The sequence below is a fragment of the Humulus lupulus genome, chromosome 8, assembly GCF_963169125.1.
Source record: "Humulus lupulus chromosome 8, drHumLupu1.1, whole genome shotgun sequence".
NCBI lineage: Eukaryota > Viridiplantae > Streptophyta > Magnoliopsida > Rosales > Cannabaceae > Humulus > Humulus lupulus.
In genome coordinates this window covers 46,858,858-46,884,620 of record NC_084800.1, presented here as the reverse complement: position 1 = coordinate 46,884,620, position 25,763 = coordinate 46,858,858, and the positions used below count along the sequence as shown (strand labels likewise).

General features: G+C 32.7%; 3 protein-coding genes and 1 long non-coding RNA gene across 6 annotated transcripts; 3 read left to right on the top strand and 1 right to left on the bottom strand.

Moving 5' to 3' along the window:
- Nucleotides 1–530: 530 nt before the first annotated feature.
- LOC133797083 (ninja-family protein mc410) lies at nucleotides 531–3,527 on the top strand. The gene is made up of 3 exons (XM_062234876.1): nucleotides 531–688; nucleotides 1,576–2,700; nucleotides 2,891–3,527. The coding sequence occupies exons 2-3, from the start codon at nucleotides 1,701–1,703 to the stop codon at nucleotides 3,385–3,387; spliced, it is 1,497 nt and encodes a 498-aa protein (XP_062090860.1). The 5' UTR covers nucleotides 531–688; nucleotides 1,576–1,700; the 3' UTR covers nucleotides 3,388–3,527.
- Nucleotides 3,528–5,970: 2,443 nt separating this feature from the next.
- Nucleotides 5,971–8,066, top strand: LOC133797082 (E3 ubiquitin-protein ligase ATL42-like). Its single transcript, XM_062234875.1, has one exon. The coding sequence runs from the start codon at nucleotides 6,279–6,281 to the stop codon at nucleotides 7,644–7,646; it is 1,368 nt and encodes a 455-aa protein (XP_062090859.1). The 5' UTR covers nucleotides 5,971–6,278; the 3' UTR covers nucleotides 7,647–8,066.
- Nucleotides 8,067–11,991: 3,925 nt separating this feature from the next.
- On the top strand, nucleotides 11,992–13,214 carry LOC133793766 (uncharacterized). Its single transcript, XR_009874941.1, has 2 exons — nucleotides 11,992–12,209; nucleotides 12,609–13,214. It is a non-coding gene; the product is annotated as an uncharacterized LOC133793766 (long non-coding RNA).
- A 4,222-nt stretch (nucleotides 13,215–17,436) lies between these two features.
- Nucleotides 17,437–24,797, bottom strand: LOC133797081 (protein phosphatase 2C and cyclic nucleotide-binding/kinase domain-containing protein). 3 transcript variants are annotated; one of them, XM_062234874.1, is made up of 16 exons: nucleotides 24,513–24,797; nucleotides 22,856–24,130; nucleotides 22,358–22,489; nucleotides 22,044–22,274; nucleotides 21,779–21,904; nucleotides 21,532–21,594; nucleotides 21,368–21,450; nucleotides 20,909–21,140; nucleotides 20,488–20,801; nucleotides 20,263–20,350; nucleotides 20,106–20,172; nucleotides 19,524–19,801; nucleotides 19,346–19,411; nucleotides 19,104–19,225; nucleotides 18,416–18,572; nucleotides 17,437–18,291 (listed from the first exon to the last, which is right to left on the bottom strand). In XM_062234874.1, the coding sequence occupies exons 2-16, from the start codon at nucleotides 23,879–23,881 to the stop codon at nucleotides 18,049–18,051; spliced, it is 3,228 nt and encodes a 1,075-aa protein (XP_062090858.1). In that variant the 5' UTR covers nucleotides 23,882–24,130; nucleotides 24,513–24,797; the 3' UTR covers nucleotides 17,437–18,048. The 3 variants fall into 3 exon arrangements, with proteins under 3 accessions (XP_062090858.1, XP_062090856.1, XP_062090857.1); XM_062234872.1 differs by having other exon boundaries at nucleotides 24,543–24,797; XM_062234873.1 differs by having other exon boundaries at nucleotides 22,856–24,797.
- Nucleotides 24,798–25,763: the final 966 nt, after the last annotated feature.

Here is a 25,763-nt window from a genome sequence, read left to right as displayed (position 1 = left end):
ATAACATAAAAACAACAACAATAACATCTCTAAAGTCTTAAAAACTATATGAAAAAAATAAGAAAATTAAATATATATTTATAATTAATATAACATATATAAAAAGAATATATATATTTTTAATTGGATTAAATTAATTCCTAATTGAATTTTTATAGTCTCATCCAATTTAAATAATATTCATCTTTATAAATCTAATCCAATTTAATTGTGGTTGGATATCTATTATATTATAATTATATTGATTTGAATTTATTCGGGATATTGAATTGGTTTAGTTCTCGAGGGTCCCTAACACCGAATGATTTTTTTTTAATTTGAAACCCACGTGATGTTGCTGTGACGCATAGAAACTCATATTTATCTTTAGTAAAAAAGAAAAGGATGGGAGAATAGAAAATAATTTTTTTTAGGGAAGATGGGAAAATAATTTTTTTTAGGGAAGATGAGAAAATAACATTATTTGGCACGACATTCACATGTGAAAAGTTAAAAAAAGATAATAAAAAAACTAAAACTAAAACGTGAGAGAGAAAGAGTATTGTTTTGAACATTTCTCCGACTTTTATTATTTATTTTTTAACATTTTGCGCCAAAAAAAGACGTCACCATGTTTTCCTCTCTTTTTTCTCCACTACTCTTTTACAGAACAACTTACTAGGGTTTCATCACCAATCTTCAAGTTCAGGTTTTTCTTTTTCTTTTTATCCCTGTTCAACTATTCTCTCTCAATTGTTTCTATATGTATGGATTTTATGGCAAAATTTTCAGCTATTTATTTATTTTTAATTTTTGGGATGGAATATGTGGGATTTTGGTAGAATTTAGTTTTGGGTAATATAGGATTAGTTCAATATTTTCTGGATAATCTATAAGGTTGTATGCATAATTTGGTAATAGGCAGATCTGAGAACTCGTCTTTCATTGCTAATAATATATGTGAAATTATATTAATGGAATATTGAGCTGTCTCTTATCTTTCCTCTTTACTGTTTTTGGTGGTAAGCATATATGGGCAATAAGTAAGACAAACGCTTAACTTTAGATATGAGGAATTTTGTTTTCTGGGTTTCACGTATGTGAAGTTTGAATCTGAAAGTGATTTGATATCTTTTCAAATTTTTACATCCTCTTGGTCCCAGATCGAGTTTTGGATCTACTGTAAGTGTTTGTACCTTTATTAGCATGCACTACTACGACCCTTTTATTTTCTACTTTCTGTTTGTTACAGCAAGTGATTTGAGTGTTTGATCGTGGGATTTTGAGTTTCCAGTCATGTGGTAAAGTTCGATTTGAATGCTTTTTCACTCACGGGTTCTGTATACTCGTTTTGGCGCACTTTAAAATAGCCTTAGTAAACATGTAATCATTAAATCTAAACATCAAATGATTATTTGTAGCTCAATAACTGAATTGCTTTGTTACTCGATATATATACATATTGAATGAGGCATTTATAGAAGCCATGATGTTATTTCTTCTCTTTTTTTTTTTTTAGGAAGTGCTGTATATAGTTAAGATTCATTTTGTTTTGAAATTGTAGTGAAAAAGAATGTGTTTTCTGTTTTGTTGCAGGCAAATCTTCTTGAAGTGGTCTCTTGTTGTTGTGTCAATTAACTGAGCTGTGTAGTCTCTTCAATGAAGAGGACTGGAGAAGATTATGCTTAAGTGGTACCAATATTAATTATTTGATTCTATAAATGGAGGACGATAGTGGACTTGAGCTTAGTCTGGGTCTATCTTTTGGTGGGTTGTCTGCCAAATCTAAGGCTAAAAGTAGCAGCTCCACAGATCTTAGGATTGAAGAAGGTGATAAAGGAAATAAATTAGTGGATGATTTTAAAAGTTTTCTACATCCTGGGACCCAGAAACAAGAGTCAAGTACTGCCTCTCAAAGAAGCGAGTCAGTGAAACCTAAGGAAAACTTCTTTAATGACCTCTCCAAGGTCAATGTTGATAAAGATGCTTCAGTGGATTTGAATGGAAAAGGAGTCTGGGAGAGCAGTAATAAATCTGCTGAGTTTGAATCAGAAAAACGGGCAGAATCTGGCAGCAAACGTAGGATGTTTTTTGAGGAGATGAACCAACAAAAGAAGCACGAGAGAGAGGCTAATTATGCTGATTTAAATGAGAAGGCAAGAACATCACATATTTCCCTCACAACAGAAGATGGCTCAACAGCTGAAAATGAAGACGTGGCAGAGTCTGAGGTAGAGGGTTCGACCTCAAGGTTGGTTTTGCAGCATGATGATGGCTCCAAAAGATTCATGGGAATTGGTGGTTCTTCTGATGTTCAAAAGGAGGCGCGTGGGATTTCTGATTCAAAAGCTGTGGACCCAAACGGACAAAAAAGATTCAACGGATCATTGGAAAATGGATTTAAGCTTGGGAACATGTCGTATGGTAGTCCGTTCACAGGACAACCAATAAACATGATGAACATGCCTTTCCCCTTACCTCTGAAGGACTCCAACAATACTGTTACACCCAGCACTTCTGCTCCTCTGATGCCTGGAGTGATGCAGGTTATTCCTACAGCAAATAGTGAGGGACCAGGGACTCATCCCGGAAACTTGCCAGTAATGTTTGGGTATTCTCCTGTCCAAATTCCTATGCTGGATAAGGATAACTCTTGGGGTTTGGTCTCTCAGTCGCAACAGTTTCACCCTTCCTATGCTGGCAGAGGCCCGCCAAACTCAGGTAATCAGAAGAAAAACAAATTTCTTAAGCTATGACTAAGCGTAGCTTTGTTTCTCATCTCAGTATTCTACCGATATTTTCATCATCAAATTTTTGTGTTTCTAATCTGATGGCATTGCTTTTCTCTTATGTTTTTAAACTAAGTCTTGAGATGGAATAATGGATGCTTACTTTCCTTGGATTGATGTAGCTGTAATGCAAGTAATTTCGCACAATTCATCTGAGGCTACACAACATGAGGGGAGGACTTCAGAACGGCCCAAGGGTGATGGCAAACAGCATACTGCTGAAGGGGGCTCCTCTTCACAGGCAGAAGATGGGAAAGGAAGCAGCACAAACCTCAGGGGAAAAGATGCACCTGACCGCTCTTCATCAGATGGCTCCTCTCTGGAATTTTCAACTATAAAGCCGGGTATTCATGCAGATGTGAAATTTGGAGGGTCTGGTTCCCGCCCAAATCTGCCATGGGTATCTACCACAGCTCCGGGTCCAAATGGTAGGACAATTTCTGGTGTTACTTACAAATACAATGCAAACCAAGTCCGGATTGTCTGTGCCTGCCATGGTTCCCACATGTCCCCCGACGAGTTTGTTCGGCATGCCAGTGAGGATCCTGGGAATCCAGAGAGTGGCACGGGTTTGACAACATTTCCAAACAACAACTCTGCTGCCTCTGCTCAAAGCTGATTCTGTACAATGCATGTATGTTTAAGCAAAACTCTTGTTAATTTCCAAATGGTCGCTGGGGAAGCTGGCTTTGTTTAGGCATAAGCCTTCTTCCCCCTCTTTGTTCCACTCAACTGCTTTATTAAATCTCGTTTATGGTATCAGTTCTCTCAGTTGCTGCAAAAATAGCAAGGCTAAGTTTGTTTTACCTCGTTCTAAACCCAAAGTTAAGTCATTGCTGGTTTGTAACTGTAACTATAACTAATGGGTAAAATTCAAATTTGAAATCAAATATGTTTTACTTCAATAAATTTTTAAAGACTTGAAAGCTTGAATCGGTGTTTTTTTTTCCCTCGTAAACTATTGATTGATGGAGCTCCTTTAATGGCCTATTTCACTGATGCTGGCCGTAAGGTAAAAAACTGAGTGATTGAAGGAAATTTTGGTCTCCAGAAAGAAAATCAGAGAGGGAGAATGTTTACCATGAAAATCACTTTTTTTTTTCTCTTTCTTGGGAGATTCACCTCTTTTATCTTTTTCCATTTTTTTTCCCTCCAAACTTTTGTTTAGGTCCCCATTTCTATAATTGCTATAGATAAGACTGAGAAGATTAAAGAAGGTGGCAAATAGTAAAGTAATTAAAATTATGAACAATTAGTCAATTTGTACCCTCATTTTTGTTAGCCTTATGTTTTTGCCCTTTCACTTTTGACATTATTTTTAAATGCCCTTAAATGGTAAACTTAGTATTCTTTTACCCCCTAACTAATTTTCTTTATATAAATTTATGTCTATAACCAAATATAGCATACATGATAAAATTATTTTAGTTTTACCTTAAAATTTTGTTTTTATTATAAATTTGAGCATACAATTAATTTTTTTATTCAATTATTACCTAAATTAAAACAAAATAAAAATTATTCATACCTATTTATAGAAGTTGAGAAATACAAAGATGGATGCATATCCAAGAATCAGTGAATATTTGTATTTCCATCACTATATCATAAAAATTATAAGTATATTTAAATAACAATCAGAGAAACATTCCCAAATAAAAAGTTCATGGTGAGAAAAAAGCCTTCACCTGAGAAATAAAAATTATGTCCCATCTAAAAGAGGGCGATGTTGAGATGGAATATTGGCATGTGAACATGAACATCCATGTGATGTTCCTCCTAAACTCAGTTTTCCATTATCATTATGTGAAGAAAAGTTGTATAGTTTTGCCGATAATATTTGGTCAAACACTTGAAACAATGGTACATAATACATATAACGTAGAATATTGTAAACCCTATTAATGGAAATAATGATAATGCTTGTACTAATTCTTCTTATTTGGTTGGCTAATTAGTAATTAATTAACACTTATTCCCTGTTTGGCTGTTTCATTTCATCCTCCATGTGCAATATTAGTACATGCTGCCGGATTTCTTGGATTAGTGCTTATTCCATAGAGCTTGTTTTGCCTAAATGGGGGATGAGCCCAACTTTAACACTCTCTATTAACATATTTATATGTTTGATGAAAGAAACTAGACTCTAAAAATTCCAAATATATTTTGACAATGCATAACATAACAATATAATCATCATCATCCACGCCCTATATTTATTATCATTCATTAACAATTAAAGTCCACATAAATAAAACATGAAAAATGGCATTTCCTTGCTTTGATGCGTATGCCAAGAGCCATTATTCGGTTTTTGTCTTTTGTGACCGATGTGATATCTCATCACATTTTTTAAACCTATGATGATAGCATTGGTATTATATATTTTATAATTATATAGGTAGGGTTGCAAATTTGTATAATTATATATTTTATACATGTGTGCATGAAATGGTGGGCCGGTTTCGCCCTTTTCACATCTTCTTTAATTATACCAATATTTAAATAGCCACTCAAGTTTTTTTTAATCACATATGACATTTTAAAGTGCCTAAATACTATATAGTTGATATAATTTAATATCAGACACTTGATATTAAAAAAAATATTAATTATATACTGTTTTTTTTGTTAGAGGAAATATATAGTATAGTTCTCTTTTACACATTGTGTAAGGTTTATGTTTAGTTTTTTTTTCCTTTGTGCTTTGTGGCTACGGTCATAAGCTCTATGTTTTAGCTAGTCAGTTGTGTTTATCCAGAATCCAAAAAGGGATTCATTCACGTAAACATTTTTCTTATTTTTTGTATTAACCTTGTTGATTACTTCTTGATGTCCTATGCAGTGAGATCACGCTCAGGCATAATTTGAACTAAACTTCATTTCTTTTGACTTTTAATGAAGGGCTGCGAATTGCATTGCAACTAACTTTGACTTTTAATTTATTCCATTAAAAAAAACACGACAAAAAACTCAATAGCCTCTCCCTTGTTTGATTAAGCAGAAAAATATAGCAATAATTGCTAATTAGTCAAATGCTTTATCCAAACTTCATTCGTTACCAGGTACAGATGGGTGGAAAATTATAATAGGCAATTAATTTCAATTTTAAATTAACATGAAAAATGGTCAAGAACAAAAAGTTCATATCATCATTCAAATAATTCCAATTTCGCTTTTTCTAAGTTTCTTTTAATCAACAATGTAGAATTATTGCCCAAGTAATGCCTACAAAAAGCCAAAGTTCCTCCCCACCTTGTCATCACTATTTAGTTTAAAAATGATTTAAAACCCAATTACGATAACCAAGACAGCCTTAAAATAATAAAATAAAACCCCCCCAAAAAAAACTGACACAAACCAGATGGATACCCTTTTATTCAGAGACATTAAAAAATACCAAAGCACAAGAAACAAGTCCCTTAAAACTACTCCCTTGGGAAATGTAAGAAACAGGAGTTATTATCTGTTCTGTTCAACTCCTTTTGTCCATACAGATGTTTGCCAAAGATGATGAGAGTTAGAGGTCTTGTAAAGTTCCAAACTTTCAATCTCATTATTCCCATGAATCCGACTAGTATAATCATCATTTTGCAACTCATTTTCTTCAACTTTGATCATGTCAAAGCACAAACAGTAGGGCCTGATTTCGCTGGCCCAGATAATACAGATTTCCAACCAAGTCTAGCTGTTGTCATAGGTATTCTTAGTGTCATGTTTGTGCTAACATTTTTCCTTCTTGCATATGCAAAATTCTGCCATAGAAGAGAATCTGCTGTTCTTCTGAATCGGAACCAGAACCAGAACCAAATCGGCACAAGCAATAGGTTTTCTGGGATCGACAAGACTGTGGTTGAGTCACTTCCTTTCTTCAGATTCTCCTCTCTAAAGGGTTCAAAAGAAGGCCTTGAATGCTCGGTTTGTCTTTCCAAGTTCGAAGATATCGAAGTTCTGAGGCTTTTGCCCAAGTGTAAACATGCTTTTCATATTAGTTGTATTGATTATTGGCTCGAGAAGCATTCAAGTTGCCCTCTTTGCAGGCAAAAAGTTAGCTCTGAGGATCTAGAACTGATCACCTATTCTTCTAGTATGAGATTCTTGTGGAACAATTATGGTAATAACAGTACTAACCAATCAGAGCTCGGAGAAGACTCAAACATGGAGCTCTTTGTTCAGAGAGAAGAAAGCCGAAGAGGGTCTTCAAGGTTCAGCATTGGAAGCAGCTTTAGGAAGATTGAAAAGGGTATTGATGATGGTCATGATCACCATGATCAGCCTAAGGAAGAGCAAATGTTGATCCAAAGTCATAATCAGAAACAAGTGTTACACAAGCACAACCACAAGATTGTCGTTTCGGATTTCGTGTTCAAAAACAGATGGAGCAATGTCAGCTCCTCTGACCTTATATTCCTCAACTCTGAGATGCTAAACGACATGTCAAGCACGAGGTTCGTCTCTCCCAACGACTCAAACCGAGACCTGTCGCTTACCATAAAAACAGAGGAAAACGACGAGATTACGAAGATTAAGGAGGAGATGGGAATGAAAAGGTCGTTTGAGAACAAAGTTGGAACAACAATCAACAACAATAATATTACTTCTTCAAAGTTAGATAACAATATTAGCTCGAGTTCTGTGATGAGTTGTGGGGAACAAAGATCAGTTTCGGAAATCACTGCTCATTCCAGATATGGAGTTTTGGGTTCCAACAGTAGACTAAGAAGAGAGTCTTCTTTGACTACTGAAAACAATGTGAAAGAGGAAAGAATCAGAAGGGCTTGGTTGAACATTGCCAAAAAGACAGTCCGGTGGTTTGCAAACAGAGAAGAGAGGTCACAGGAGTCACAAAACCAAAACCTACATCGCTCAAATGTATAGAAATTAAATAAAAAAAACCCTTATTTCATCTTAAGTTTTTTTTTTTTTTTTGAAGATACGTTCGTGGAATCAAATTCTTATCGTAGAGTTTTAGTCCTTTATTTAGGGTTTTTTTTATTTTTATTTTTATTTTCCAGTTATACAGAGTTGAAGAGATACAGATACATAGCTTATTTTAATTTTTCAGTTATCAGTTATGAATGTACATGCTTTACTTTATTTTTTAAACCTTTTTCTTTTTGGTGGACTGTTAAGAACATTGGTTTAGTTAAAAGATGATTTGTAGATTAATTGATATGGGAATAGTTTTTTTTATTCATGAATGCCTTAATTATTGCATTATTGAGCTTGAGCCACCTAAGCCTAAGGTTACACCATTCACGAATGTTTTAATAATTTTCTGTGTCCATTTAAAGCTATCTTGAATTTAGAGACATTTTCACATTGTGGCCACGTACTAGAATTGAATCGACACAAAACCATATGCATGCCCCACGTAAAATCAAAATTTAGATATAAAAGATCCCTAAAAATCAATGAAGTTTCGACTTTTTCCATGGTAAATATACTTGGTAAGCAATATACATACACATTTATAAAATGTCATGTATCTATTGCTGGGATATTATATAATACGGCATTTTCAATCTAGGGGGCTAATTGTATTTTTAAAATTTCAGGAGGCCAATTTGCTATTTTTAATAAAATATTTAGGATGCATTTAAAAATTTATAGAAATAAAAAAAAAAAAAACAAGGGGCGCTTTAGTCTCCCTTCCTTGGCAAGACTCTGTCCAGGATAAAATTTGCATTCATATTATTTATATTGTACATCAAGAAAATTGACCAATAATATATTTTTTTTAATATGTCAAGATGATGAACAAATATTGAAAAAGTTAATAATGAGCATGATAGTGATCTCGACCTTGTTTATCTAACTAAAAGAAAAGAGCAAGTTGTGTTTGATAAATTTTTTGTTTTTGAATCTTTTAAGCACAAAAATAAAAATTTTATTTTATTTTTATTTCTTTATTTTTAAAATTAAAAAATAATAAACGCGTTTGATCATTTTATTTTTATTTTTTTGTTTATTAATATGAGGTGCTGATTTGAAAAAGTGAAAAAAAAATTAAAAACTATTTAAAAAACTTTTGAAAGTGAAAAAATTATATTTTTAAAATTTAATAAATTTTAATTAAAATTTAAAAAAATAATAAATATAAATAGAGTTACTAAATATATTTTATATTTAATTGTTAAATTTTTAATTAATTAAATAAATATATATATTTTTTAAGTGTTACTAAACAACACCATATAATTTAAGTCTTTCACAATCAAAAAATGAGAGAGAAAACCTAATAATTGCTAAGCGATATGTAAAAATATGCCTGTAAAAGAAAAAATGATTGTGATTCAAATTGAGATGAGCTCATTTCACATGATAGACTTAAAATCCAGAAAATACCCAAGTACAAAAAATTTGTATAAATTGGATTATGAGAGATTGGTGGTCTCCAAATCTCATTTTACCTCTGTACAAAGTCCAAACCAAGAACGGGTACGAGGATATAAGGGGAAAAATGTGAAAATAGACTCACACATTCATTGACTCTCTCCACTTACTTCTTAAGTTTAAATTACAAGGAAAAAGAGGGTGTGAATTGAATAAAAAAATTAACAATTTTTTTATCTCGTGGTCAAATCTCAAATAAAAGTTGCTTGTTAATTCTCAAGTCAATAGATTGATAATTATTGTTGGTTTTTTTTAACTGTGGTGTGGATTAAGGTATGTTCAATTCAAGTTCGTTATCATACTCCTAGTCCTAGTCTTCCCTTATCATCACATTATGAGCTTAATGTCACTATGATGCTCCTCACTTAGCTTTATTTGTCATTTTTCTATATATTTATATACAGGGTATTTTATGGTGCAATTCACAAAAACCTGTGCACTTTTTTTTAATTTGCACCTCGTGAAATAGTTTTCGGTGCAAAATTTTTTATGATCGTGTCTATTGTAGTTATTTAGAGCATCCTGCAAATTTTCAGAAAATTACGAATAATTTATAGTACCGAAAACAAGATTAAAACAATTTGTTACACTTGACACGTGTGACTATTTTTTTATGCGCGTGGAAAATAATATGTTTGAACATTGTTTTCAGTACTCTAAATTATTCAAAAATTTCTGAAAATTTGTAGAATATTCTAAATGACAGTGCAAATAAAAAAAGGTGCACCAATACACCTCTTTTTGTGAGTTGCACCAAAAAAGTTTCATATATATATATAAGGGAATTCTTCTACAGTAGCTTCACTTTAAGCCCTAGCGATAGGGCTCTCAGTGTTTACAACCCGTGAACAGTTTTCGACGCGACTTTTTTTTATGACCGAGTATATTGTAGCTATTTAGAACATCCTGCAAATTTTCAGAAAATTCCGAATAGTTTACAATACCGAAAACTAGATTCAAACATGTTGTTGCACGCGTGACCAATTTTTTATATGCGCGTGGAAAACAACATGTTTGAACCTAATTTTCGGTGCCGTAAACTATTCGGAATTTTCTGAAAATTTGCAGGATGCTCTAAATAGCTACAATATACATTATCATAAAAAAAGGTCGCAGCGAAAACTATTCACAAGTCGAGAAACACTGAAAGCCCTACCGGTAGGACTTAAAGTAAAACCCCTATAAAAAAATTGTCACGTCAATATAAATAGTGAGGAGAATGCTAATTTTGTTGATGATTATTAATTTTGGCACAAATAATAATCTTTTTATCAATGTCCATAAGCATTATATTATTTTATTTTTCTAATATCTATTATAAAAAGAAGTTAATAAGTGGCACGCAATGTAATATGCAGCCAGTACAATGTTTTTTTTAGAAGGATCAATATTATTTTATACGTGTGTAGTATGTACCGATATATATTGTTTATGTATTAAAAAAAAGTTTTGCAGATATGTGTTACAATATTTAATAATTTTCGTGTGATTAGAATGAATCTGTATTGGGAAAATTACAGTGTGATTCCTGTATTTTTTTTAAATACGCAATCGTATATTGTTAAATAACAATTCAGATCATCTATTTTACAAAATTGATCAAAATAATATCTTATACACAATTTTGATTAACGAAAATTTAAATATAATTTTGCATTCTCAGCTTCTCGACCACTTTTTTTATTTTTTCTGAAATTATCGCATCACTAACGACCCGATAATTGATTTTATAATTGAAAATATTTTAATCAAAATCAGGTCTAGAGTACTATTTTAATCCATTTTATAAAACACAAAATCATTTAAAACAGAAGTCAATCGCGTATTAAAAAAAATACAGAGATCAAAATCATATTTTCCAATCTATATATGTGTCACATGTGGGCAAGAATCATAATCTACAGTTTCGCTAAGCACAAATTTTTGACAAAGCTATATACCCTTTGTTGAGATTTGCATGCTCATAATTGTTTGATTTTTACAATTAATATATTAACGCAACATTAAAACTGTCATTAATTACTTACCTCAAATCACATTACAAAATATAAATATTAGTGTGATTCTGCTGAATATTATATGTTAATTGACACTTGATTCCCTTTCTACATGTATTTCAATCTCTGGGCCTGACACGAAATTTGACGTAAGAGCTGAGTTTTCTTTCTCTGTCGTGAACAAGTCTACTTCTCCCAGTTATCTTTTTGTTTTTGTTTTTGTTTACAATACTGTAAAAGTTGTCTACTGAATTTTTTTTTTATTAACTTACTCGTGCGATTTTATATTACGCAACGAAATATGGCTCTTCGCAAATATAATATTCAATCAGACAGACTTGACCTACGCTATGAGCCATAAATTATTGATTAAGTTTATCAATTAATAGTGTTATTATATTTCTTATTTCTCCAATTCGTGTATTATATGTTAATAATAATTTAATTAAGGTCCTCGTCATTGTCATTACTAACCCTTGTACTATTATTATTATTTATTTGCTTAAAAAAAAGTTGTGGAGTAGGTTGATTTTGTTATGGTTGTCATTTTCCTTTTGTATATAGATTTGGTATTAGACATGAATATATTTTATGTATTATTATTTTTTGGTGGATGAAGGACATTTAAGTGAGCTTAATTGCATAATATTAATATTGGGTCTCCTCAACCGACATTTGTCTCTTTTTTTTTTCTTGCACATTTGGTTTTGGATGGGTTTTGTCGTGCATGATCCTGCTCACATTTATATATTTTAATTTTTTGGGGGGCATGTAGCTATGCCATTCATATCGGATAAATTATATATTTTTTTAAAAATTAATCATTAAAATCACAAATTATATATTTGTTGTAATATTTTAACCAGAGAGAGAGGAGGAATGACATACGTTGGCACTAGAATAAGCAGTTGCCACACATATTTTTTTTTAAGATATGGCCCAAAGACTTTAAATTCTAGTTATTTTATATAATTATATTTATCACATACGCAAGTCTTTTCTCTTTGCAATAAAATGGTTAAGCTAAGTTGGATTTTTCTATTCCTTTGTAAGTACGTACGTTAATTTTGGATGCTAGGTTTTTAGAAACAGTCAAGATTTTCAATTCAACTCAATTATGATTAATAAGATGTTTTGTCTTCTCTAATTATGTGTTAATTTCACTAAATAATGCCTTAACTATGTATACATATCAATAAGTATAGATGTTATTAGAATAATAATGCTTTTTTTTTAAAAAAAATTATTAGTATCATAGAACTTAAAAAAAATTGTATTATGCCCTCTTCTAAAGTTTAGTTCAAGTTCTTTCTTAATTTTAATTCTTACGTTTGATGTGTGGTATTATACGGTATTATATTTTATATATAGTTACTTAGCCTAATAAAACGTTTTAAAAATCTTAACTGAGATCGAAACCTAAGGTTCTCTTTCTCCTCCTTCACAGTTGGGTTCACCGGTCCTTCACTGGGCTGGCTGGAGCGGTGGCCATGAGGGGCTTTTAATGAGAGTGGACGTAGGTTAATGCAAGGCGTGGATAGGAAGGTGGAGTAGCAAGGGAAATGGGTCTTCTTCAGCATCGAACCTTTAGGCAACCAGGTGATATTTTTGGGCTTCCATTCGACTTTGAGGGGTTGCAGCGGGTCAGGTGACAGAGGCTCCTTAGGCAGGGAGTTGGGGTTTGGGGGATGAGTTAGTGCCTAATTCCTAGTTCGGGAGGTGTGGCTTGGTCATCCCTCGGATCCAGATTGATGTTTTTCATTTATTTGTTGGTTTTGCTTGGTTTCAATTTTATGTTTTAAGGGTTTTCTTATTATGTTCTGTTAATAACATCCCCCAGTTATGGGTGGTTGTAATATGCTATGCTTGGTGGTGTTTTTATACCATTCATCTTTGATGATATGGTGGTTCCGTAGTTTTTATTCATGACTCTTTGGCCCGGTAGTGGTGTTCTGTGCTACTAATTTGAGGACAATTGTACTAACTTTCCATACTGAATTGATGGCTTGAGTCAAAGTTTGATCTACTAAATTGGAGGTGGTTTATGTTGTCATGTTTCTAGACTTAGGAATATGGTGACCCATGCTCTAACAAAAAAAATGGTTTGGTCTTCTTATTGATATTAGGAGAGCTTGAGACTTTTTTTCCAATTGTATTTGTGATGTTATATCATCTGAAATTATTTGATAATACAATTCCTTACAAGAATCTTTTCAAAAAAAAAAAAACTATGGAGTTATATTATATAATATATTTTATATAGTTTTATGCTTTGTATTCACTTGTATCAACAAATAAATATATAACATATTAATAAAAGATATAAAAATATGTCATACAATACAATTTAAAATAATATATAGTGCAATATAGCATAATAATACACATCAAACAAACTTTTTAAATTTTAATTTATCTACTAGACTACCCTGAATTTCATCAAAGAACTACTAACTACTTGACCAAAAATTATTTTTATGGGTCGGAAAACGGTTGTCAAATTATAGTTTGGGGCTACTTGTGAAATTATTGTCTTTTTGATATAATAAATCTCGATTTTATTGTTATTAATATCAATATTATTTTTGGATGTTAAATGAAAGTATAATTTATCAATAATATAACTTAATCTTGCTTTTTAAATTTCCTTGACAAATTATATTATTTATTTTAGTTAATGAAGTGTACATTTTCAAAATCTAATAAATAAAACAGTTAATTTTTATTTATATACAAATATTACCCGTCTAATAAAATTTATAGTTTATTATAATTATTATTTTTGTAAATACACACATTTACCTGTAAGTGAACAAAATTTTGAAAAGAAAACGTATTTAGATTAAAAAAATTATAATAAATAATCAAGAAATTTCGCCAAAGAGTTTATATAATATATAATGCCATATAGTAGACATCATGGAAAATAAATAATTAAATATTCTTAATTTATAGTCTTTACACCACTAGGATTGGTTGGATAGTCAAATATGTAGCAGGACTAATAATGCGATAATGAAAATGCAAGGTAGGTATCGGACAATTTAAATTGAAAGAATGGTATAATAATTGTAATTGGGGAGTCATTATTGAAATTAATTCTATTTAGAAAAAAAATAGAAAGTTCTTAATTTGGAAAATGACATGGGTTTTGTTTGTCATGTCCCTCCCATAAGCAAATACTTGTCGTTTATATCTACGAAAGTATATTGTTTATGCTTACGGAAACTTCACAACTAAAAAATTATTTCTCCAACTTGATTGCTACCACTTGGCCAAGGATTCAAAGGACTAAAGGTTTCTATATATCATAATGGGTCGGTGGTGACATGCTTGATAATAAGGTCATTTTGGTTGACGTTTGGTACAAAAGAAAAGAGAAAATATATAAGAGATAGAAAATTAGAATAATAGAAATGATAGTATTTTTTTTCTTTTTTTATTGTTTTGTATGTAAAAATGAAAAAAAAAAAATATTATTCTTAATTATTAATACAAAATTTTTTATGTTCCACTTTTATTTATTTGTGTGAGAATTTTCTCACCATTTTCTTCTTCTAATTTGGAGAGGAAAAAATTGTGGACTTGCTCAAATATTTTTCACTTCTCGTTTCTTTTCTCTTCACTCTATTTTTTTTTTTATTGAGATGAAAGTGATATTCATTAACAGCAACTTTTCTCACTCTTTATTTCTGTAAAGTATGAACAACTCTTTTTTTAATATAAATACTATATATATATATTAATATATATAATAACGGATAATTATTAAGTTACCAAAAATTAAATATCAACATTAATTCTTTATTGTATTTATGGTACTTAGTTGATTTTCATAAATCATATATAAATAAAGTTCAATCACTATTGAAATAATATACGAGTTTCCTGACAAAGTTTTTAACAATACAACTTCAAATCATGGTGAGATACTTGCAATTCATGAAGCAAGTGGAGAATGTGTCACTGATATACACGAAACAACATATTCAGGGAACATGTAGATTATCAACAAATAAATAAGTATCAACAATTCTCTATGAAGATAATGATGCATGCATTGCTCAGTTAAAAGGATAATACAGTAAAAGAGATAAAACTAAATATATTTCACAAAATTTCTTTTTTACACGTGATCTTCAAAAGAGTAGTGATATTAATATTCATCAAGTTCGATCAAGTGATAATTTTGCATACTTATTTATAAAGTCATTACCAACATCAACGCTCTATAAGATGGTAATTAAGATCATAATGCGTTGATTTAAAGATCTCTAAGAACATCAAAATGAGGGTGAGTAAATGCACACAACACTCTTTTCCCTTGATCGAGTTTTTGCCCAGTTGGTTTTTTTATAAGGTCTTTAATGAGGTAGTATTTACGGACAACCAATGGGGGAGTGTTATAAATATTATATATATATATATATATATAGATGTCCATAATAATAGAGAATCACTAGGTTATCCGAAGTTAAATATCAACATTAACTCATTATTGTATTTGTGGTACTTAATTTATTTTCCTATATCATATTTATCTTTATAAATAAGATTCAATCCACATTGAAACAATACACAAGAGTTTCACTTTTTTTTTACATCTCTCTATTACTCTATCTATTTCTTTTCTTTATACTTTACAATTCAACATTTTTAATAGTTTTATAACATTTTTCTCTTTTTCCCATCACTTTTCTTTATTCTCACTCTTCTTTACCAAATATAGGATAAATGGGTGCAAGTACTAGCTATCTGTATATAAAATTTAAAGGGAAACTCCACATATTAACCTCTATTTACCCCCATTATTACAACCATATATTTCATTTCAAGTTTTTCACAAAAATAACCTCATACCCACTGAAAAAGTCATAAATACCCTTAGCACAAATTAAGGTTCTCTCTTTCTCTTCTCCATCTCTTTCTCTTCTCCTCTCCTCTCTTGTGATCTTGCAGCCACAACCACAACCACCATCAACGTTTTTCATTTTTCTTTCTCTCACCTTACTCACGAATTGCAGCTACCATCTTTATCTATATCAAATTTTTGTTCTCTCTCTTCCAAAGTCATCATCTCACTATTTGTTTCATTCAAAAGTTACCAAAGTTGAAGGAAGAAAGAGTTTTTAATAATGGATAAGTACTATTGTTGTTTAAAGGTTATGATTGTGTTATATAATAGTTTATAGTTGTTTTTCAAACTAATCTGAGCTGAAAACTTTGCCAAAAAAATGAATTTTATGTTAAGATGACAAATTTAATGTGATTTTTGTGATTTAGAGTTTTTATGTTCAGACATGATTCGGACCTAGTTAGGATCTTGTTTGGACATTGTTCGGACCTAATTCGAACCTGGTTTGAACTAAATTCGGACTAAGTTTGGACCATGTTCGAACAAGGTCTGAACTTGGTCCGAACCATATCTGAATAAGGTCCGAACTAGGTTCGAACCATGTTCGAACAAGGTCTGAACCATCTCCGAGCTAGGTCTGAACCATGTTCGACAAGGTCCAAACCAAAAACCCTAAAACACATATTTCAAATGAAAATTCACAATCTCAACATAAATTTTTTTTTTTTTGTTGGTTTCTAAGCCCACAATAATGCGAAAAACACACATAAGTTATTTTATAACACACTCATAACCTACAAATAACAAAAAAAAAACTTACTAATTATCAATTGTTTCAAATAATTATTTCTCCTTCAACTTTAGGAATTTTTCTAAAGAATAATGTTTAAACTCTAGAGCATGAGTTCCTCTTTGTCAATCAAACTCTATCTTTGATCTTTCGTAATTTAGATTTTGTTATAATGATTTGGAGAAAAGATGAGTAGACGAAGACAGTTGTTGCAATAGACTTCTTCTCTTGATCATGGGAGGCTTGATGTTAGTTAAGAGCATTTAAGTCATTTTAAGTGGGTATAATGTTATTTTTGTAAAAAAACATTATGAGGGGTATAATAATTGGATACAAAAAGTTATTTAATGGAGTTTCCCAATCTAAACTTCTCATAACCAAAGTTTTGTTTTCCAATTGTCTAAGAAAATGGGGTGTACTTGTACTTTTTTGGGGTGCAAATATAACTCCCCAAAATATATATTAATAAAATAAACTATATATGCATATTCTTTTCATCAAAAGAAAATATATGCATATTCTATACAGTAGCAAAATTATAAATTCTCACGTTATCACTATAATAAAACATCGGAGTCCCTTAAAAAAGGACCAATCTTTTAGCCAAACGCCAAAATTTGCACAATTGCACTCCATAAATTCAGGTTGGATCCTTATTATTATATTAAGCCTTCCATAATTCAGTGTTCAGTATTCCAACAAGTAAATTACACATCTCTGATTCTGTCATGTATCCGTAATATGGAAGAATACAAGAGACAATAGAGTTCCAATTTAAATATACTAAACAAGGGCTGAGCTAATAATCAAATTACTCTCATCTGCCTTTACATAAGGTGCGCAGGACATCAAGAATTTCATCCTTAAAAATAGTGAATCCGTTGTGCATTTACATATATAAGCATATATATTTACAAATCTAAACCAGAAGGAAAGAAAAAAAAACAAATAAATCAATCTATCAACTGACCTTTTTTATTGAAGCATTCAACTAGTTAAATTGATTAGCAGCAGCAGGTGATCCCAGAAAGAGTCATTCCACTAATGCTACAAGATAGGTAATCAATGTAAGATATGAACGTGGACCACTAGTAAAAAACCAGATCCACCAACTTCTCTGCAATTTCTTCATGTTCTTCCGAGCCTCGGGTTCTCATAGTCTGAGCAACCTGAGAATTGATCTAACAACAGAGAAAAGAACTCCACCCATAAAATAGTATGGAAGTGGAAAAATATATTCTTCTACCAGTCAACTAGCCATTCAGGAATTTCAACTTCTTCATCTTGGGAGATGGATAGGCGAGGAAATGCGGAATCCTCAGAGTAAGTCTCTAAATGTTGAGTTATACGAGAGGTGATCTCATGAGGAATGGGTGAACTACGGCTTTCAATCGCTTTCCAATCAATACCGTCAAACCAAGGATGACTTTTGACATGAGCAGAACCCAGATTCCCCAACCTTGTTTGTTCATCAACATCAAGTAACTATATAATGTGAAACGACAAAACAGGATTAAGCTTGTGAGAACCTTCTAATACTCTATCAAGCAAAATTGTGAGTATATGTATCGTCTACATGAGAGAAAGATAAAAGAAGTTTCGGCATTACCTTAGTGATTAGATCAACAACTTCGGTGCTGAAAGTTTGCGGAAGATTTAGCTGTCCCTTTGCTATCTTGGCAAATGTATCAAGTTCGCTTTCTCTCCATGATCCAAATGGCATTTCACCTTTTAGCATGAAATAGATCAAGACCCCCAATGCCCACCTGAATTTACACAAAATGCAATCATAAAGCCACAAACTATACAGAACACTGCAAGGAAAAATAGTCCCTACTGAGAAGGTACAGCCAGCTTGCCTAAACTTTTTAATCTACAAGACAAAACTATGACGGAAAAAGAGAAATCTGCTCAGTTTGGGACACATGTTTCTTATAGCATTTTGAATAATCCACTCAAAATATCGTATCAAATACCTATTAACTGCATTTATTTTCTAACTTTAACAGTTAATCCATTGTGTTATGGATATCCCCATGCACATATTTTTCTAGTAATTTCTAATATGACAATAAAAACAGTACAATCTGGCCTTTTCACGGTTATTTACCTTCAGATCATATAATCTACATTATTTTCCACAACTTTCACATAAGTAAAGAATTAGCTCTCACATCTTTCACAGAAGTAAATTATTAAACCGTATTTTTCTCAGAGAGTAGAGCATTAATGGAGGTAAAGAATTTGAGCATGGGATAAAAAGGCAGGTACGAGTAAACATCAGGTGGTGGGTTTACCAGTCAGCTGTGAAGCCATGGCCTTTTCCCTGAACTATTTCTGGAGCCAAGAAATCTGCCATTCCACAAATTGTATATGTCCTTTCCCCAGATAATTTTTTTCCAAACCTGAAGTCCACTACCTACAACAAGGCAAGGTACAGTACACTAATTAAGCATAAGTTGATAAACCTCCCTTTTCCACTTTATAACAACATACAGCTATATCCGATATTTATCAACAAAGGGAGAGCACCATCAACCTGTAAATATCCTGCGTGGTCCAACATTAGAACATCAGGAGACACACCTCTGTAGAGAACATCATTCTATTATCCCAAAAAAAACAAAGCTTAAGAAAATCAGTGGTCTTAAATTATATGAGAAAATTCAGGACTTGACAGTGAGGTAAAAAAAAAAACAGTAGTCCAGTCATCAGACCTTGTGTAGATGCTCCAAAGCAATAACGACCATGGCTGCACAAAATTGTGCAGACAGTTCACTCAGAGGAGTAAAAAGTACAGAGGCCAAGGGACAAGCAAGGTATGTATCAAGCAACATGTTGGCATGCGACTGATCAACAGAAGTAGACAGGACCTCTGGCACATGAAGTGAATGGCTGATACTCTTCATTAAATTCTTTTCTTTCAAAACCTGTGCTTCCTTTCCCAGCCTTTTAACCTTCTGCTTTGAAAATCTTTTCAAACTAAGCAAGTGTTCTGATGGCCAACCATAAAGAAATATTTCATCAGAATATATAAGAGAAAATATAAAAACGGATCATAGTCAATAATGCATCTACAGCTGCCTTTCAATCAACAAACATTCCATCAGCAATATGCTCCCTTTCCTTTCAGTTAATTGACAAATAAAATTATATTTTAATGTGTTTATTAATATATAATGCAAAAGCAAGCTGCGGATGAGGCAAAAGAGAACCCACTATTTAGAAATTTGTATCCTCAAGGAAAATAAGCAATCAACTTACAGGACAGAGGAATGAAAGCAAGACTTTTAACCAACCTGATTCTCTTAAATGCACAAGCCCAATCTCACTACAATCAGTGGAGTATACACATTTCTTCCATTCCTAGCCAGAGAAGAGAGAGAAGCCATAAGAATAAGTCACTTTCAGATTTAAGCAATAAAAATGTAATCAACAAAAGAGAAAATTACTCACCATATCAGAAAGCTGAACTCCAGTAAGGGTTGACATGTCAAATCTTTTAACAGATTCCTTGGAAAAATCTGAAGAACGGTCCCTTGATCTAAAGTAAATTCGACAAAACAACACAACAAAGTAAATCCCATTATTTTAAAGGAGACAATTCTAACTTTTACTATGTAATTCATTGCCAAAATTTCAAAAATAAAACTTGAGTTAATCTAAGAGATTACAACATACTTCTGATCATCCTGAGAAAGCTTTCTCACAGGGCCAACAACTGACTCAAAATTTTCCTTTGTTAAAACAGCACAAGTGACGTCACCTACAGCAATAGCGCTTATGGAATCAATGTCTTCACCAAGAAGTGTCCATTCCCCAAAATAGCTTCCCTCTGTCTTCTCCACTGAGAGCTCCTTACTACCCGGTGGATTATCACCTTCTCTTTGATTGTCAGACTTGAGACTGCAGATATTTGGATCAACTAAATCTGTGTCGAAGGTAATTCTCACTATTCCCTTCTGAATAATGTACAATGCAGAAATGGCTTCATCCTGCAGAACCATGCTAAATCTACATAAGATATACAGCATATGGGGGAAGCAAATAAATTATTTGAGATCTTTAAACAAGAAAATATTCTCTCACATAAAATGACTACCTTTTTTACAATTGTCTGCCCATCTGAGAAGGAAACCTCAGACAGTAAATCAGCAATGTGACTCAGCTGTAAGATGGTCAACCTTGACAGAAGATCTACTGATCGGAGCAACTTTAAGGATGACAAATTAGAAAACTCTGACATGAGAATTCCACGAAAATCCTCCCTTCTCAAGGCCCAGAGAGTTCCACTTGTCACCGCACGAACAGAGGCCTGGAGTGGTTTGTTATACCTGTAGCACCAAAAAAATTTTACAATTCCGCAATAGGATGATGAAAACAATACGGCAGAGAAGAGGTCAAATGTTTCTGACACACATCAGGAATAATTCCAGGTCAAATATGAAAGAAAATATCAATATTAACTGAACAATAGTGTTAATTTGTCAATTTGAAGAAGGTAGACAGAAAAGTCAACTGAACCAAAAAAAAAATGAAGTGAAGTATGGACAAGAATTACATTAGTGCCAATTCTCCAAACGATGATAGTTTATCAGCTGTATAGCGATGAAGAACCTTAAGAACTTCTCCATTATTTTCTTCCTGTCAAAATTACATCCGGTCAACAAAAGAATGCCTGAATTGAAACCAAAAAAAAATATTATTGGAAACTGAAAATGATACCTGGGTGGCAAAGACCTCAAATTCTCCACTTCCAACAACATAAAAGCAATCACCTTCACCACCCTGCAAAAGATGAAAACTAACAGTAGTTACAGCTTTTCCTGTTTTTTCATACGAACCACATTTTCATGAGATAACCTTCAAAATACTACTTCATTAAAAGGACATATTTACCACTTTACCATTAACCCATAACAGCCGAACCTCCATTAAATGAAAAAGTAAATTAGAAATTGAAAGGAGTAACCTGTTTAACTACAACATCCCCAGGTTGGACCTCAACTCTTTGCATGCAATCCAGCAAAACATGACACTGAGAATCAGTAAGCTTTCTGAAGAGAAAATGATCATGCAATGCCCGCTCAATGTGTGCCTGTGGTGACAAAAAGGCATAGTTAACAGATAAAGATAAAAAGTAAGAGCATACAAACAAGACAAATGTATGTACCACTACTTTATTCATTCAAACAAAAGTTAAATATAAAGAAAATAACAAAGAAATGAAGTTTTACTTCTTCTTCCCAAGTTTTTCTATGGGATGGTGATGGAGGAACCCAAACTTGCCCATTCTCTAGAGAACTTTCAATTGCACGAAGACGAGCCCTTGATATATCATGTCTAACACGTTGGTTCTTAGAATTCCAGCTAAAGGTTGAAGGAGATTCTGATCCCGTAACCTCCACAACTTGAGGAACAGGTGGCCGAAGGACAGCAGCAGAAGTTACAGTCTGACCACCACCAGTCTGGCAGAAAAGTATATTAATGGCGATGCAAATAAATTTTAATCTAGAAGAAACAACACATTGCAAATAGCAAATTCTCTTACTTCAGTTAGTCCATCAATATGCACAACAATGATTGTAATATCATCTGTACGAGTTTCATACTGTAGCCAACGCCGATAAGATTCAGCCACAATTGCAGCACAAGCATCACGAGGATCTTTATACTTCGCAACCTGGAAAGACATGCACAATTCTAAATGACAACTAAATACTAATTTTAAAGTTTTTAGCATACATGTACGCAAATGTAATGAACAAAGCTCCTTGAGTTATGAAAAATCTGACATGGCGATATCTAAAAATAATTACCGCAGTTAACAGAAAACAACAATATCATATTATAGTTGTTTGAACATGTGTACTCATAGTAATTGTGTACAAAATAGGCCTTTAAAAAGAAAAAGGAAAAAATCCAGTTAAAAGTATCCATGCCAACCATGGCAAATAAAACGAGCTTCAAAACATTTGATCGAGCAAACTATACAACTTTCATAAATTCTAAATCTGAATTGCAAGAAAGTGGGGACAGGGTACCTTACCATGTCAACTACAGTTTGGCTGGAAAGAAACTCAAACACGCCATCACTGGCAAGCACAAAGAAAGGGTTGTCTGGTGTGAGCTCCAAAACCACAATTTCAGGTGTGGCAACAACTCCAATTGACTCAGCTATAGAATCACCTATACTTCTCGTAAAAGCAGTACCAGGATACATCCCATTCGGTACCCACAATCTCGGGGGGTCACCCTCATCGCCTTCTTCAGTACCCCAACACTGGACATCCGGATTTTTCAGCCCTTCAATCTGATCCAAAGTAAGAACTCTTGCACCACAAAGCCTAACCCTTTCGAGCTCATCCTCTCGAAATGGTGTTTGGTCAATCGACAGGTCAACAGCAAAGAACTCATCCCCTCGCTTCTCTGCTATAACAGCCCTCGAATCACCCGAATTGGCAACGTAAATAGTCTTTCCCCTTACCAATACCGTAATAGCAGTTGTTCCACTCATGGAATCATCTATACTATCAGCGTTAAGCTGAGAATTCGTGGTCAGAAAAGCAGCATGGCAAGCCTCAACCGCATCAAATTGAAACCTACTGTTTCTAAGCAAATTCTCACATAACTTCCGCTTCGCAAACTGTGAACACTGAGCCCCAAACTCTCCATGGCCATCGAACACCCCAAAGAAATGATCATCTGGGTTGCTCCCAAATGGTGTGTAGATGCAATAGCTATCTTGGTTGGCCTTATCAAGAGCATCAGGATAAAACCCTCTTTGAGATAAGTAAGAGTACCTTAATTCATAGTTCCCCGAAGGAACTTTAACGGTTCGACACCCATCTGGAGGTAGAAACTGAGACGAAACCCTTGAGAGCCTGGTGATGCCAGCCTCGGAGTCTCTAAGCTGGTTCAGACGGTCTCCGGCTTCACCTTCTTCGCCATTAGAGGAATCAGGAGAGAAAACGGCGATCTCATTGGTCCTCACATTTTGGGTGGTGTCTTTGATTCTTGCATCCCTTGGAGTACAAACCTCTCCTATGCAAACCCTCGAGTACACACAACCCATTACTCAAAAATACGAACTGGGTTCAATCCAGATTCGAAATTTGGTTCATAATTCATGAGTAGCCTCGAGTTCGAAACTAATATATACTATTTCAACTTTGCTCTGCTTCCTCAACCTTTTGACGATCTCCAACACGACAATTCTTGGGAATTTCTCTAAATCCCGAGTCGCCACACAGGTTTCTTGGACGACTACAAGACACTCATATATATGATACGATGAAATTCACTCGTACCTTATCTTCCTCCACTGCTTAAGGGAAAAGAAAGTTAAAACATAAAAATGCTCACTAAACAAAACCCCTTTCGGAGTTTTTAAATTAAGAGAATTTCTTTTCAATTTTTTTAACTGATAGATTTTGCGAAAATGAATAGAGAGGAAAACAACGTCCCTATCGATCTGCGGTGGTTCATAACCGTTACGGATAAAAAATGCAAAAAATACGAGAAAGAAAATAATAATAATGAATAAACACAAAACACATTAAATTATAATCCCAAATAACCTGAATTTATTAATATAAATATACAATATTTTATACTTTATTATTGACTAAAAAAAAGTTATAACAAGGCGAAGAATCGGGGACTAGTGATGAATCTTGAAAAGTCAAATAAAGAAACCAAAATACCCAATTGAAGACGACGAAGAAGAAGAATACCCAATTGGTCAAAACAACCAGAAACGAAGAAACGAACACAGAGCAGAGAGGAACCAAAACCAGAAGAAGCTCGATCAATGAGAGTTGAAAACAGTGAAGAGATGAAGCGCGTTAGTAGGGAAATGGTGGGACAGGTCCAGTCCGTCCCGGTCTCCCGGTCTGGTCTGTGGATTGGATGTAGTTTTTTTTTTTATTTTTTAATTTTTGATTTTTAAGCGAACGAAGTGTTATAAGAGGAGACGTATCTGTGCATGTGTGCAGGTCAGAGGCTTCAGTTCAGGGCCTTTTAAAGGTTAGGCTTTTTAGCCCATTATGGGCCCCACTCGCTTACTTGTTTCCCTACTTTTCTTTTGTTCTTCAATCTTAGAACAACAACAACACTACGTTTCATTTAAGCATTACTTCACTCCATTAACAAGAAAAAATTTATCCTTTTCCTTTTTTAGTATTAATATTAATAAAAGTAAAGAATTAACAAAAGGCAAGACTAGTTTTTTTTTAATAAATTGATAATTCGGTTTTTTTTAAGATGTGATTATATTAATTTCATGTCTTCTATTTATAAAATATGTCTTTATTATTCAATTATTAAATATATATTAATTTGAAAAGAGATTTCCTTCTCAATTTATTATGGAGTTTGTATTATTGAATATGTGAATCAAAGAAGAAGAACTCCAAATCAAATCCAAATTATGAAGACAAAAATTCTTTTTTTTTTCTTTTTTCTTATTCACTTTAATTACTTGGTCATAATCATAAATATACATAAAAGTCCGACAAATATGACATAATTAGAATCTTCCACTAATGTGTGAAAAGTTTTATTTTCATTTCTTAAGAAAAAAGAGCCCGGATATCTCTATTGATTAGAATCATATGGAAATGACATGATAAATAAATGTTTATAAATAAGTCATCGTTGTTTACATTGCTAATAATGATTTAATTAGATACTAATTAATGTATTCAAAAGTTAGATAAGTAACGTTCTGTGTATTTGGTGTTTTATTTTGTACATTATTAATTTATTTGTATCATAAAAGAAGATAACGATATTAAGCACTAATTGATTTGTTATATAGCAGCACTACTCTCAAAAAAATTAAAATAGAAAAGACTTAAGGTGATGACCATAGATTTTCTTTTTGTTTTGATAAAGCTGTGTACTGCGAATCCGCATCATAGTTCCAAATAAGTTTTTTTTTACACGTGTACTCA

What these genes read in the sequence shown, in the direction of transcription:
- LOC133797083 (XM_062234876.1), top strand. Translation starts at nt 1,701, where the DNA reads ATGGAGGACGATAGTGGACTTGAGCTTAGTCTGGGTCTATCTTTTGGT. An exon ending in CAGAGGCCCGCCAAACTCAG is followed by an intron (nt 2,701 to 2,890) that starts GTAATCAGAAGA and finishes GGATTGATGTAG; the next exon opens with CTGTAATGCAAGTAATTTCG.
- LOC133797082 (XM_062234875.1), top strand. Translation starts at nt 6,279, where the DNA reads ATGATGAGAGTTAGAGGTCTTGTAAAGTTCCAAACTTTCAATCTCATT.
- LOC133797081 (XM_062234873.1), bottom strand. Translation starts at nt 23,881, where the DNA reads ATGGGTTGTGTGTACTCGAGGGTTTGCATAGGAGAGGTTTGTACTCCA. An exon ending in GCCAAACTGTAGTTGACATG is followed by an intron (nt 22,490 to 22,855) that starts GTAAGGTACCCT and finishes ATGTCTTTCCAG; the next exon opens with GTTGCGAAGTATAAAGATCC. An exon ending in CTTTGGAGCATCTACACAAG is followed by an intron (nt 19,412 to 19,523) that starts GTCTGATGACTG and finishes TTGGGATAATAG; the next exon opens with AATGATGTTCTCTACAGAGG.